At 34.3% G+C, this 14,525-nt stretch overlaps 2 protein-coding genes across 6 annotated transcripts in view; one reads left to right on the top strand and one right to left on the bottom strand.

Annotated features, from left to right (window-relative positions):
* The window catches only part of cuedc2 (CUE domain containing 2), a 466,641-nt gene that overhangs the window by 157,929 nt on the left and 294,187 nt on the right, over positions 1–14,525 (top strand). The gene's annotated exons all lie outside the window — the stretch shown is intronic.
* scdb (stearoyl-CoA desaturase b) overlaps positions 1–14,525 on the bottom strand; it is a 39,833-nt gene that overhangs the window by 6,724 nt on the left and 18,584 nt on the right. For all 5 annotated transcript variants that reach the window (XR_009827225.1, XR_009827224.1, XM_062058028.1 and 2 more), the window contains 3 exons: positions 5,850–5,980; positions 5,562–5,767; positions 5,054–5,286 (listed from right to left, as the gene is read on the bottom strand). Coding sequence is in view for 3 of the 5 variants with exons in the window: in XM_062058028.1 (XP_061914012.1) it covers positions 5,054–5,286; positions 5,562–5,767; positions 5,850–5,980 (570 nt within the window). In the remaining 2 variants the exon portion in view is untranslated. The remainder of the gene's footprint in view (positions 1–5,053; positions 5,287–5,561; positions 5,768–5,849; positions 5,981–14,525) is intronic.

Here is a 14,525-nt window from a genome sequence, read left to right as displayed (position 1 = left end):
ATAGACTGTTTTTAGTAGTGCTATTTATCTTGAGGAAGACTTAAAACAATATTATTGTTGTTTCCAAATAATATAGGTGAATTCTTGTTTATCAGGTGCTTATGTATTTTATGTTTGCAGGTAGTTACAAAATATAATTGGGCTTTGAAGTAAGCAGGACACCAAAATATTTTTTTTCTGCTCATTTTCCAGCAAATTCCTTGGTACTGTTTCATTATAAAAATAAAAATAAAGTTGTATTATTATTTATTTTATATAGACCGTGTTTAGTGGTGCTATTTATGTTGAAGACTTAAAAAAATATTATTGTTGTTTCCAAATAATATAGGTGAATTCTTGTTTATCAGGTGCTTATGTATTTTATTTATACAAAATAAAATTGGGCTTTGAAGTAAGCAGGACACCTAAAATATTTTTTTTCTGCTCATTTTCCAGCAAATTCCTTGGTATCTGTTTCATTATAAAAACATTTTTTTATTATTATTTATTTTATATAGACTGTTTTTAGTAGTGCTATTTATCTTGACTTTAAAAAATATTGTTGTTTCCAAATAAAATAAAAAACATTTAGAAAAAAAATACCTATAGACTGTTTTTAGTAGTGCTATTTATATTGAGGAAGACTTTTTTTTAAAAATTATTGTTGTTTCCAAATAATATAGGTGAATTCTTGTTTATCAGGTGCTTATGTATTTTATTGTTGCAGGTAATTACAAAATATAATTGGGCTTTGAAGTATGCAGGACACCCAAAATATTTTTTTTCTGCTCATTTTCCAGCAAATTCCTTGGTATCTTTCATTATAAAAAAAAAAGTTGTATTATTATTTATTTTATATAGACTGTTTTTAGTAGTGCTATTTATTTTGACTTTAAAAAATATCGTTGTTTCCAAATAAAATAAAAAAAACATTTAGAAAAAAATACCTATAGACTGTTTTTAGTAGTGCTATTTATCTTGAGGAAGACTTAAAAAAAAAAAAGATTGTTGTTTCCAAATAATATAGGTGAATTCTTGTTCATCAGGTGCTTATGTATTTTATTTTTGCAGGTAATTACAAAATAAAATTGGGATTTGAAGTAAGCAGGACACACAAAATATTTTTTTCTGCTCATTTCCCAGCAAATTCCTTGGTCCCTGTTTCATTATATTAAAAAAAAATGTTTTATTATTATTTATTTTATATAGACTGTTTTTAGTAGTGCTATTTATCTTGACTTTAAAAAATATTATTGTTTCCAAATAAAATAAAAAACATTTAGAAAACAAATACCTATAGACTGTTTTTAGTAGTGCTATTTATTTTGAGGGAGACTTTAAACAATATTATTGTTGTTTCCAAATATTATAAGTGAATTCTTGTTTATCATGTGCTTATGTATTTTATGTTTGCAGGTAATTACAAAATAAAATTGGGATTTGAAGTAAGCAGGACACCCAAAATATTTTTTTTCTGCTCATTTTCCAGCAAATTCCTTGGTATCTGTTTCATTATAAAAAAAATGTTTTATTATTATTTATTTTATATAGACTGTTTTTAGTAGTGCTATTTATCTTGACTTTAAAAAATATTGTTGTTTCCAAATAAAATAAAAAACATTTTGAAAAAAATACCTATAGACTGTTTTTAGTAGTGCTATTTATCTTGACTTTAAAAAATATTATTGTTGTTTCCAAATAAAATAAAAAACATTTAGAAAAAAAATACCTGGACTGTTTTTAGTAGTGCTAATTATCTTGAGGAAGACTTAAAACAATATTATTGTTGTTTCCAAATAATATAGGTGAATTCTTGTTTATCAGGTGCTTATGTATTTTATTTTTTCAGGTAAATACAAAATATAATTGGGCTTTGAAGTAAGCAGGACACCCAAAATATTTTTTTTCTGCTCATTTTCCAGCAAATTCCTTGGTATCTGTTTCATTATAAAATCATTTTTTTATTATTATTTATTTTATATAGACTGTTTTTAGTAGTGCAATTTTACTTGACTTTAAAAAATATTGTTGTTTCCAAATAAAATAAAAAACATTTAGAAAAAAATACCTGATATAATTATATTATATCAGGCATTTTGTATTTTATATTATATAATTCATACTAAGGAAATGTAGCACAAAGTGGAAGGTCACAGAACACACCATTTGAAAATAATCATTAAGAAAATATTAGTAGATAGGTGAATTCTTGTTTATCAGGTGCTTATGTATTTTATTTTTGCAGGTAATTACAAATCAGCTAACAAAAAAAATATAATTGGGCTTTGAAGTAAGCAGGACACCAAAATATTTATTTTCCAGCAAATTCCTTGGTATCTGTTTCATTATAAAAAACAAATTTGTATTATTATTTATTTTATATAGACCGTTTTTAATAGAGCTATTTATCTTGACTTTCAAAAATATTGTTATTTCCAAAAAAAAAAAAAAAACATTTAGAAAAAAATACCTGATATAATTTACCTGATATAATTATATTATATCAGTCATTTTGTATTATATATTATATAATTCATACTAAGGAAATGTAGCACAAAGTGGAAGGTCACAGAACACACCATTTTAAAATAATCATTAAGAAAATATTAGTTGATAGGTGAATTCTTGTTTATCAGGTGGTTATGTATTTTATTTTTGCAGGTAATTACAATTTAGCTAACAAAAAATATATAATTGGGCTTTGAGGTAAGCAGGACACCAAAATGTGTTATTTTCCAGCAAATTTCTTGGTATCTGTTTCATTATAAAAAATTAAAAAAGTTGTATTATTATTTATTTTATATAGACTTGTTTTTAGTAGTGCTATTTATCTTGACTTTAAAAAATATTATTGTTGTTTCCAAATAAAATAAAAAACATTTAGAAAAAAAATACCTGATATAATGATATCATATCAGGTATTTTGTATTATATATTATATAATTCATACCAAGGAAATGTAGCACAAAGTGGAAGGTCACAGAACACACCATTTTAAAATAATAATTAAGAAAATATTAGTAGATAGGTGAATTCTTGTTTATCTTGTTTATCAGGTGGTTATGTATTTTATTTTTGGGCTTTGAAGTAAGCAGGACACCAAAATATTTTTTATTTTCCAGCAAATTTCTTGGTATCTGTTTCATTATATCTCAAAATAAAAAAAAGTTGTATTATTATTTATTTTATATAGACTTGTTTTTAGTAGTGCTATTTATCTTGACTTTGAAAAATATTATTGTTTTTTTCCAAATAAAATAAAAAACATTTAGAAAAAAATACCTGATATAATTATATTATTTTGTATTATATATTATATAATTCATACTAAGGCAATGTAGCACAAAGTGGAAGGTCACAGAACACACAATTTTTTGTATTTTATTTTTGCAGGAAATTACAAATCAGCTAACAAAAAATATATAATTGGGCTTTGAAGTAAGCAGGACACCAAAATATTTTTTATTTTCCAGCAAATTTCTTGGTATCTGTTTCATTATAAAAAAAAAAAAAAAGTTGTATTATTATTTATTTTATATAGACTTGTTTTTAGTAGTGCTATTTATCTTGACTTTGAAAAATATTATTGTTGTTTCCAAATAAAATAAACATTTAGAAAAAAATACCTGATATAATTATACTATATAATAAATTATATAATTCATACCAAGGAAATGCAGCACAAAGTGGAAGGTCACAGAAGCAAATTGGGACGTCTTGTCAAATCTATTCAGTAGCGATGGTTAAATGGCGCCTAAGTGAGTGTGTGGCACACTCACTAGCTGTATTTACGCTGTACGGCGACTGTGTTATCAGCCGCCATCTACTGGATTAAAAAAGGTACTACATTCTACCTGAAAATTATAGTTAGCACAAATGTTTTTTTCTTTATTTTGGTGCTGTAAGATGAAAATGACTTTACACTTAGTATTTTTTTTTTCTCTTAGTTTTATCCAGATCAGTGATGGTGATGAAAACCTATGTCAAACTATGGGAAGTACTATACTTTTGACTTCCACAAAGTGCATTATTTTTTTTAAACATGCCACAAAACAGCAGCTACAAAAACAATGAAGGCACGCAGCTTCAGTCCAGAGCATACTAGAGTAATAAAGTACACAATAACATAGTCCTCCTTTAGTGCAAGACTGCCTGGTATACTGTATAACAGCAAATCCGGTACCGGTCCGTGGATCGATTGGTACCGGGACGCACAAGAATTAAAAAAACCAACAACAAAAAACAATTTTATTTTTTTAATTAAATTTTTATTAATATATAAATGTTCTTTTCTATATATGTAATATTATTTTAATAAAATGTTTACTTCTCTTTATGTGATCTTTGGAAAGTGTGGACATCCCTGGACTAAAAGAACCCCTGGATTCAGACCCCAGACTAAACCAGCTTTAAAAACATTTTTTATTTTATTTTATTTTTTATTTTTTTTATTAAATCAACATAAAAAACACAAGATACACTTTAATTAGTGCACCAACTCAAAAAAACCTCCCTCCTCCATTAAATTTCTGGTTCCTACAATATAAAACAATACAGTCTGCAAGGGATACAGTCCTTGAAGCACACATGATTGTGTGTGCTGCTGGTCCACTAACAATTTCATTAATTACTATTTTTTTTATGTAATTGTTTTTATATTGTTTTACTTAATTTTTTATTCAAGAAAATGTTTTGTATTTATTTTTTGTATTTTTTTTTTTAAAAGGACCTTATCTTCTTTATTGTCAATGAAGTTAGATTGTTTAAAGCAGTGGTCCCCAACCACCGGGCCGCGACCCGGTACCGGTCCGTGGATCGATTGGTACCGGGCCGCACAAGAATTAAAAAAAACAAAATATTTTTTTAAATTAAATTTGTATTAATATATACATTTTCTTTTCTATATATGTAATATTATTTTAATTAAATTTTTACTCTTCTTTATGTGGTCTTTGGAAAGTGTGGACATCCCCGGACTAAAACAACCCCTGGATTCAGACCCCAGACTAAACCAGCTTTAAAAACATCCTCTTCTCTAAAAACTGTATCGACATTGGGCGCGGTTGTTGCTTACCCGCGGCGCTGAAGGCGACGAACATGTTCTCCCTGGGGTTGATGGTGTTGTCGTATGGCCTGTTGCCCCACATGTGCGCGGCGCTGTTGACCAGCCAGGTGGCGTTGAGCACCACCGTGTACCGGAACAGTCCGGGCAGGAAGTATCCCAACAGGAGGGACTCGCCCCAGAAGTACCAGGGCACCAGCGTGGGCACCAGGAAGCACAAGACCACCACCGAGAGCTGGTAGTGCCTTTTTTTGGAATGCATAGGATATGTCATCAATTGTACATTTAACACACGGTAGGGAAGAGATTCATATGGCGTAATCATTTTGCAATGCAGTCTGCTGAAAACGATGGAAAGCGCCACTCTACATAGGGTCACAGTTGCACTTGCCACATAAGACATTTTAAGGTATTCAATAGTGCACCCCCTCCTAATTCGTCACGTTTCATGTGTCGGGTAAATCGCGACGAACAGGGCCATATGAATCCCCTTCCCGTTGCCACGGTTTCCTCTCCTTACCGCCTCTGAAACATGACCATTTTGTCGGCCTTCAGGTCGGACATCTCCACTTTGCGGCCCTTGGAGATGACGTCGGGGTGCTTGCGGACCAGCAGCCAGCCGACGTGGGAGAAGAAGAAGCCCCGCTTTGCATTGTGGGGGTCGGCGTCCGTCTCAGAGTACTTGTGATGGACTCGGTGGTCCCTCGCCCACTCGTAGATGTCGTTCTGCACATGCGCAGGGAGCCGGTATCAATCAGGGACGTTCACGCATTAAAATGGGGCTTGGTGACGCAGGTGTCCAACCTACCTGAAAGGCCATGGAGTTGGCAAGAACGAGGAAGGCCTTTAGGGGGGGTGACGCCTTGTAGGTTTTGTGGCTCCATAACCTGTGCGCGCCCGCTGTTATGCCGAGGGCGCTGATCATGAAGCACACGCCAGCTGCGGAGGGCGACATCAAAAAATGAAAGTGTCAATATTGGAGAAAGAAGTACCGCACTTTCAGACTAGGAGGCGCACTTGAAATCCTCGCGCCTTATAACCCGGTGCGCCTAATGTGCGGGATAATTCTGCTTGTGCTTACCCACCTTGAAGCAATTTTATTTGGCACATGGTGTAATGATGAGTGTGACCAGTAGATGGCAGTCACACATAAAGAGATACGTGTGGACGGCAATATGACGCCAGCAAACAACACCAAAACTTTAAATGTTACATTGAAAATAAAAAAATCGGTGAAAATTAGAGATGTCCGATAATGGCTTTTTTGCCGATATCCCGATTTTGTCCAACTCTTAATTACCGATTCCGATATCAACCGATACCGATATATACAGTTGTGGAATTAACACATTATTATGCCTAATTTTATGGTGATGCCTCCGCTGGATGCATTAAACAATGTAACAAGGCTTTCCAAAATAAATCAACTCAAGTTATGGGGAAAAAAAATGCCAACATGGCACTGCCATATTTATTATTGAAGTCAAAAAGTGCATTATTTTCTTTTAACATGCCTCAAAACAGCAGCTTGGAATTTGGGACATGCTCTCCCTGAGAGAGCATGAGGAGGTTGAGGTGGGCGAGGTTATTAGGTGGTAGCGGGGGGTGTATATTGTAGCATCCCGGAAGAGTTAGTGCTGCAAGGGGTTCTGGGTATTTGTTCTGTTGTGTTTAAACATAATATCTACGGCTTTTCACACACACAAGTGAATGCAATGCCTACTTGGTCAACAGCCATACAGGTCACACTGAGGGTGGCCGTATAAGCAACTTTAACACTGTTACAAATATGCGCCACACTGTGAACCCACACCAAACAAGAATGACAAACACATTTCGGGAGAACATCCGCACCGTAACACAACATAAACACAACGGAACAAATACCCGGAACCCCTTGCAGCACTAACTCTTCCGGGACGCTACAATATACACCCCTCGCTACCCCCTACCTCCCCCACCTCAACCTCCTCATGCTCTCTCAGGGAGAGCATGTCCCAAATTCCAAGCTGCTGTTTTGAGGCATGTTAAAAAAAAATAATGCACTTTGTGACTTCAATAATAAATATGGCAGTGCCATGTTGGCACTTGTTTTTTTCCATAACTTGAGTTGATATATTTTGGAAAAGCTTGTTACATTGTTTAATGCATCCAGCGGGGCATCACAACAAAATTAGGCATAATAATGTGTTAATTCCACGACTGTATGTATCTGTATCGGTTGATATTGGAATCGGTAATTAAGAGTTGGACAATATCGGAATATCGGATATCGGCTTTTTATCGGTTGATATTGGAATCGGTAATTAAGAGTTGGACAATATCGGAATATCGGATATCGGCAAAAAAGCCATTATTGGACATTTCTTGTTCTAACTTATATCTCGCTATGGAAGCGCTAAAACATACCGGTGTAGTGAGTTTACATTATTCACCCAAGGAACTTTAGTTATTAGTAGGGATGTCCGATAATATCGACCTGCCGATATTATCGGCCGATAAATGCGTTAAAATGTAATATCGGAAATTATCGGTATCGTTTTTTTATTATCTGTATCGGGTTTTTTTTTTTCTTTTTTTTTTTTATTAAATCAACATAAAAAACACAAGATACACTTACAATTAGTGCACCAACCCAAAAAACCTCCCTCCTCCCATTTCTTTGTTATCAATATTCTGGTTCCTACATTATATATCAATATATATCAATACAGTCTGCAAGGGATACAGTCCGTAAGCACACATGATTGTGGGTGCTGCTGGTCCACTAATAGTACTAACCTTTGTTAATTTTACTCATTTTAATTAATTACTAGTTTCTATGTAACTGTTTTTATATTGTTTTACTTTCTTTTTTATTCAAGAAAATGTTTTTAATTTAGTTATCTTATTTTTTTTTTTTTTTAAAAAGTACCTTATCTTCACCATACCTGGTTGTCCAAATTAGGCATAATAATGTGTTAATTCCACGACTGCATATATCGGTTATTATCGGTATCGGTTGATATCGGTAATTAAAAGAGTTGGACAATATCGGAATATCGGATATCGGCAAAAAGCCATTATCGGACATCCCTAGTTATTAGAGAGTCAGACGTTTTTTCACGGGACACATTTCCGGCGATGTTGTTGCACTAGTGCAGGGGTCACCAACCTTTTTGAAAGCAAGAGCTACTTCTTGGGTAGTGATTAATGCGAAGGGCTACCAGTTTGATACACACTTAAATAAATTGCCAGAAATAGCCAATTTGCTCAATTTACCTTTAACTCTATGTTATTATTAATAATGAATGATATTTACACTTAATTGAACGGTTTAAAAGAGGAGAAAACACGAAAATAATGACAATTACATCTTGAAACATAGTTTATCTTCAATTTCGATTCTTTAAAATTCAAAATTCAACCGGAAAAAAAGAAGAGAAAAACTTAAAAAAAGAATTTATGGAACATCATTAGTAATTTTTCCTGATTAAGATTAATTTTAGAATTTTGATGACATGTTTTAAATAGGTTAAAATCCAATCTACACTTTGTTAGAATATATAACAAATTGGACCAAGCTATATTTCTAACAAAGACAAATCATTATTTCTTCTAGATTTTCCAGAACAAAAATTTTAAAAGAAATTCAAAAGACTTTGAAATAAGATTTAAATTTGATTCTACAGATTTTCTAGATTTGCCAGAATAATTTTTTTGAATTTTAATCATAATAAGTTTGAAGAAATATTTCACAAATATTCTTCGTCAAAAAAACAGAAGCTAAAATGAAGAATTAAATCAAAATGTATTTATTATTCCTTACAATAATTTAAAAAAAATACTTGAACATTGATTTAAATTGTCAGGAAAGAAGAGGAAGGAATTTAAAAGGTAAAAAGGTATATGTGTTTAAAAAACCTAAAATCATTTTTAAGGTTGTATTTTTTCTCTAAATTTGTCTTTCTGAAAGTTATAAGGAGCAAAGTAAAAAAAAATAATGAATTTATTTAAACAAGTGAAGACCAAGTCTTTAAAATATTTTCTTGGATTTTCAAATTCTATTTGAGTTTTGTCTCTTTTAGAATTAAAAATGTCGGGCAAAGCGAGACCAGCTTGCTAGTAAATAAATACAATTCAAAAAATAGAGGCAGCTCACTGGTAAATGCTGCTATTTGAGCTATTTTTAGAACAGGCCGGCGGGCTACTCATCTGGTCCTTACGGGCTACCTGGTGCCCGCGGGCACCGCGTTGGTGACCCCTGCTCTAGTGAGACCACGGATGAGGAGATGCTGCTCCGTTATTGATTGAAGTAAAGTCTGAATGTCATTAAAACAGTTAGCTCCATCTTTTTGACACTTCTCCCACTCCCGTCCTTGCACGCTACACCGCTACAACAAAGATGACGGGGAGAAGACGCTGTCGAAGGTGAGCCACGTAAATAAGACCGCCCACAAAACGGCGCATCCTGAAGAGACTGTCAGAAAGCGGCTTGAAGATGATCTGTAAAACATCATCTATGCAACTTTTTGACCAAAGAACCACCATTACATGTTATGTAGACCACAAGGAAGTCTTTCATATTTAGAAAAAAAATCCTAATACGACCCCTTTAATGCGCCTTATAATCCGGTGCGCCTTTTGTATGAAAATAGACCATCATCAGTGCGCCTTATAATCCGGTGCGCCACATGGTCCAGAAAATACGGTATGTTTACAGTTCATGTTGTTGTTGCTGTTGTGTGCATGCAGGGACGCACTCAGGGTCCTTCTGTTGCAGGCCAAAGACGAATTGTGTTGCGGCGCACAATGGAATGTCTATTGGAGCGGGGATTGTGCTTTGTCTTCCACTGTGAAATAATATGCAGCTCGGCATTGCAGAGACATAGAGAGAGGGGTGGGGGGACTAGAGACAAAGTGGAGACTGTTGAGGAGAGCTTCATGCCTCAATTGTCTACTGCAGATTCTACGGATTTTATGTTAAAATGTGTTGAAATATTAAATGGTAGCCGGTAGAGTGTCGTTTTTGGATGAGGGGTGTCCCAATCTGATATTGATATCGCAGCACTATCAGGTGATGTAAAAAACCTCTGATGAAAGCGCTCCGATACAAGCAGTCCTGCAGTAAGTTTACTTCTGCAAAGCTGGACAGCCAGTAAACGTCTGAATGTTCTCCAGTAAGCACACAAAGTTGGTCTTTTCTTGTGTTTTGTGAAGTCATTCATTTTTGGTGATTTAACCCCCAATTCCAACCCTTGATGCTGAGTGCCAAGCAGGGAGGTAATGGGTCCCATTTTTATAGTCTTTGGTATGACTCGGCCGGGGTTTGAACTCACAACCTACCGATCTCAGGGCGGACACTCTAACCCAGTGGTTCTTAACCTTGTTGGAGGTACCGAACCCCACCAGTTTCATATGCGCATTCACCGAACCCTTCTTTAGTGAAAAATTTAAATGAAAATGTTTTCAAATTCAAGACAAAGTTTGATATTTATTTACTGGTGCACAAAATGAACCGTGCATGAGCATCACTTTGTTCAAAGAACAAAACCAACACAGTGCATGAACTCACAACAAATTGCACACCTGCAAATCAGATGGAAATTAGAGGGAACATTGTTTGGGGGTATCCATAATATGCCGATAGGGAGAAGTTTTTATTTTCACGATGAGTTGGGTGTGTCTCGACCTACGCGGCAGAGGCTCCGCCGAACCCCTTAGGCCAACTCACCGAACCTCTAGGGTTCGATCGAACCCAGGTTAAGAACCACTGCTCTAACCACTAGGCCACTGAGTAGGTTCACTAGGCCACTGAGTAGGTTGGTACTAGGATATGCTACTTGGAGCTAGCAGCTAAACAACAGCTAAGCACACAATAGTGCACAAGCTAGACATACTTATTAAGTGTCCTTAAATGAACAATGTTACAGTCTAAAACACAATTGTCAATACAAACAAATATAAAATAAAGTTGCATATTATTTACTTATCCGAAAAGTAGCAAATGTGTCTGCATCATTCAACTTACTAGCTTATTAGTAAGCTTAATTTTAAAAAAAAAATCGTGGCTATTTACAGCTCCACTTCAACCTGAAGGTCCATTCCAGACGCTTAATAATAAACACCGTATTTTTCGGACTATAAGGCGCACTTAAAATCCTTTCATTTTCTCAAAACTCGACAGCGCGCCTTATAACCCGGTGCGCCTAATGTAGGGAATCATTTTGGTTGTGCTTACCAACCTGGAAGTTATTTTATTGGGTACATGGCGAATTGATTAAGTTTGACCAGCAGATGGCAGTCACACGTAAGAGATACGCGTGGACTGCAATAAGACTCAAGTAAACGACTCCAACATTTATATGTTCCATTGAAAATAGTTATTATAGCATCCTGAAGCGACTGTCAGAAAGCGGCTTGAAGATGATCTGTAAAACATCATCAATGCAACATTTTGACCAAAGAACCACCATTACATGTTATGTAGACCACAAGGAAGTCTTTTACATTTAGAAAATAATAATTAAAATGACCCCTTTAATGCGCCCTATAATCCCTTTTGTATAAAAATAGACATGACTAGACCCGCTCATCGGCATAATCCGGTGCCCCCTATGGTCCGGAAAATACTAGTAGGTTAGGGTTTTCATACCTATCAATGTTCTCTGAATAATTTCAATTGATCAAACCTTTTCTAATATTCCTCACTACAAAATAATGTAAGTACTGTATGATTCCTGCTGATATCATATTTGTTATATATCGGCCAATACTAGAGATGTCCGACAATATCGGCCTGCCGATAAATGCTTTAAAATGTAATATCGAAAATTATCGGTATCGGGTTTTTTTATTATCTGTATCGTTTTTTTTTTTAAAAACAATTTTTTTATTAAATCAACATAAAAAACACAAGATACACTTACAATTAATTAGTGCACCAACCCAAAAAACCTCCCTCCCCCATTTACACTCATTCACACAAAAGGGTTGTTTCTTTCTGTTATTAATATTCTGGTTCCTACATTATATATCAATATATATCAATACAGTCTGCAAGGGATACAGTCCGTAAGCGCACATGATTGTGCGTGCTGCTGGTCCACTAATAGTACTAACCTTTAACAGTTAATTTTACTCATTTTCATTCATTACTAGTTTCTATGTAACTGTTTTTATATTGTTTTACTTTCTTTTTTATTCAAGAAAATGTTTAATTTATTTATCTTTTTATTTTTATTTTTTTTAAAGGACCTTATCTTCACTATACCTGGTTGTCCAAATTAGGCATAATAATGTGTTAATTCCACGACTGTATACATCTATCGGTTGATATCGGTATCGGTGGATATCGGTATTGGTAATTAAAGAGTTGGACAATATCGGAATATCGGATATCGGCAAAAAGCCATTATCGGACATCCCTAGCCAGTACTCAATGTTCCAGTATTTGTATCATATCAGGACACATCTACTGCATGCATAACCGCAATATTGATTGCTGTATTATTAATTTTGAAATAATTAAATGTGAACATTTAAAAAAACTTAAAAAACACCCCAATTTCCTACAGTTCCCGGACGGGTGTATGGTATACAAATTTCAGTAACAATTGTGGCTGGAGGCAACCTCTTCGTTCTTTTGTTTTTCTTATTCGCTAAACAAGAATTCAATGTAAGTATCATTAAATCTTTAAACTTGCAGTATTTTTGTTTAAAATTAACTCAGCCGTGCTTTTAATGCTGGCTGTGCAGTCAGCTCCTTCTCGCTATTACAACATTGGTTCTGTTGCTGCCGTTTGTTAATAATAAATGACTATGCAGTTAAAGAGTGCTAGTAATTATAATTTCTCATGCACTACAAATCATTAGGAAAGTTAAGTTTTCACATTTCGAAGTAACAGCGTATCTCTAATTATCACCCCATCCTCTGTACAGTCATAAATCAAAGTTGATTATGTTCAACTCCAGTCCTGTAGGTGGCGGTAAGGAGCTTTATAAAGTGGTTGGCCACTAAGTCTGGGGTTGGGAACCCAAAATGTTGAAAGAGCCCTATTGGACCAAAAATACAAAAATAAAATCTGTCTGGAGCCGCTAAAAATTAAGTGTTATAATGAAGGCAACCAGTGTTTCCCACACATTCATTTGTTTGTGGCGGCCCGCCACGAAAGAATTATGTCCGCCACAAATATTTTTTGCCTCTGTTTCACTTTATGTTGCTGGTAAATAATATGGTTGTAGTAGTAGGCTAAAGTTAAATTATTTAGTATGCACTAATTAAAGGGGCAGAGCTTTAAGAGACATTTTAGCTTTTATATTTTATAAGATATATTTTTTGTAAGAACCACAATTAATAAATATATTTCAGTGAATAACTTATTGTTCAAATCTGTTTATAAATATGTACATAAAGTGTTGTAATTATATTGTAAACTGGATGGATGGATGGACGTTTAAAACAAAACGGTTATTAATTAGTAAGTATACATTTTTTGAGCCTTTTTAGAGAAAATCATATCATTGTAGTAAATTATGCAAATTACTTGATGATGTCATTGTGATCACGCCCATAGCCACGCCTCCACCGCCACAGGTATCTTGGCAGTTTATGGGAAACACTGGGCAACACATGATGTAAGTGTCTATATTAGCTATATTAGCCTACTATCAAAGGCTGACTCAAATCTTCGTTGACAGAAATATTGCATTTTATTTGCAACATTGGAAATCATTAGTAAAATGGAGGCTTCTCACAGGATGAGATAGCTTCTGGAAATTACTGGCTCAGAATGGCCAAAGGTATAGATATTGTGTCCAAGTTTAAGGAAACGGCAGGCTGTCTTCTTCTAATGGATTTAATACAATCTTTGCAAGCTGGGTAACATTTGCTGTGGTCTGGAACAACATGGCACAAAAAACCTATAGGAAATGCAGCCAATATTACACACAGATAATGTGTCATGAGACATGCAAATATAAATTAAATACACAGAGGACATAGGTAAAGGAAATTAAATGAGCTCAAATATACCTACAAAGCATAATGATGTACATACAGCTAGCCTAAATAGCATGTTAGCATCGATTAGCTTGCTGTCATGCACTGACCAAATATGCCTGACTACAACAAGTCAATAAAATCAACAAAGCTCACCTTTGTGCATTCACGCACAGCATAAAACGTTTGGTGGACAAAATGAGACAAAGGAGGAGTGGCATAAAACACGTCTTTCTGTGGCAGCGTCGGAGAAAGTTGTACATGTAAAAAAAATCAACGATGAGTTTAAGGATCGCTGAAATTAGGACAAAACGGTGCTTGGCAAATACTCTCATCAGTGAAGCATGTATAACATAAACAGTGGGATTTCTTACAATTAGGAAGGTTTGTGTCATGTTTGTTCTCCTACAGAAAATATATTAAAACAAAAAATTTTTTTTTTTCCATTTTCACACATCTCTGAAAGAGGTCCAGGGAGCCATGCGGCTCTAGAGCCGCGGGTTG

Source organism: Entelurus aequoreus, linkage group LG09, assembly GCF_033978785.1.
Source record: "Entelurus aequoreus isolate RoL-2023_Sb linkage group LG09, RoL_Eaeq_v1.1, whole genome shotgun sequence".
Lineage (NCBI taxonomy): Eukaryota > Metazoa > Chordata > Actinopteri > Syngnathiformes > Syngnathidae > Entelurus > Entelurus aequoreus.
The sequence above is the reverse complement of the archived record's forward strand: the minus strand, read 5'-3'. Positions and strand labels throughout refer to the sequence as shown.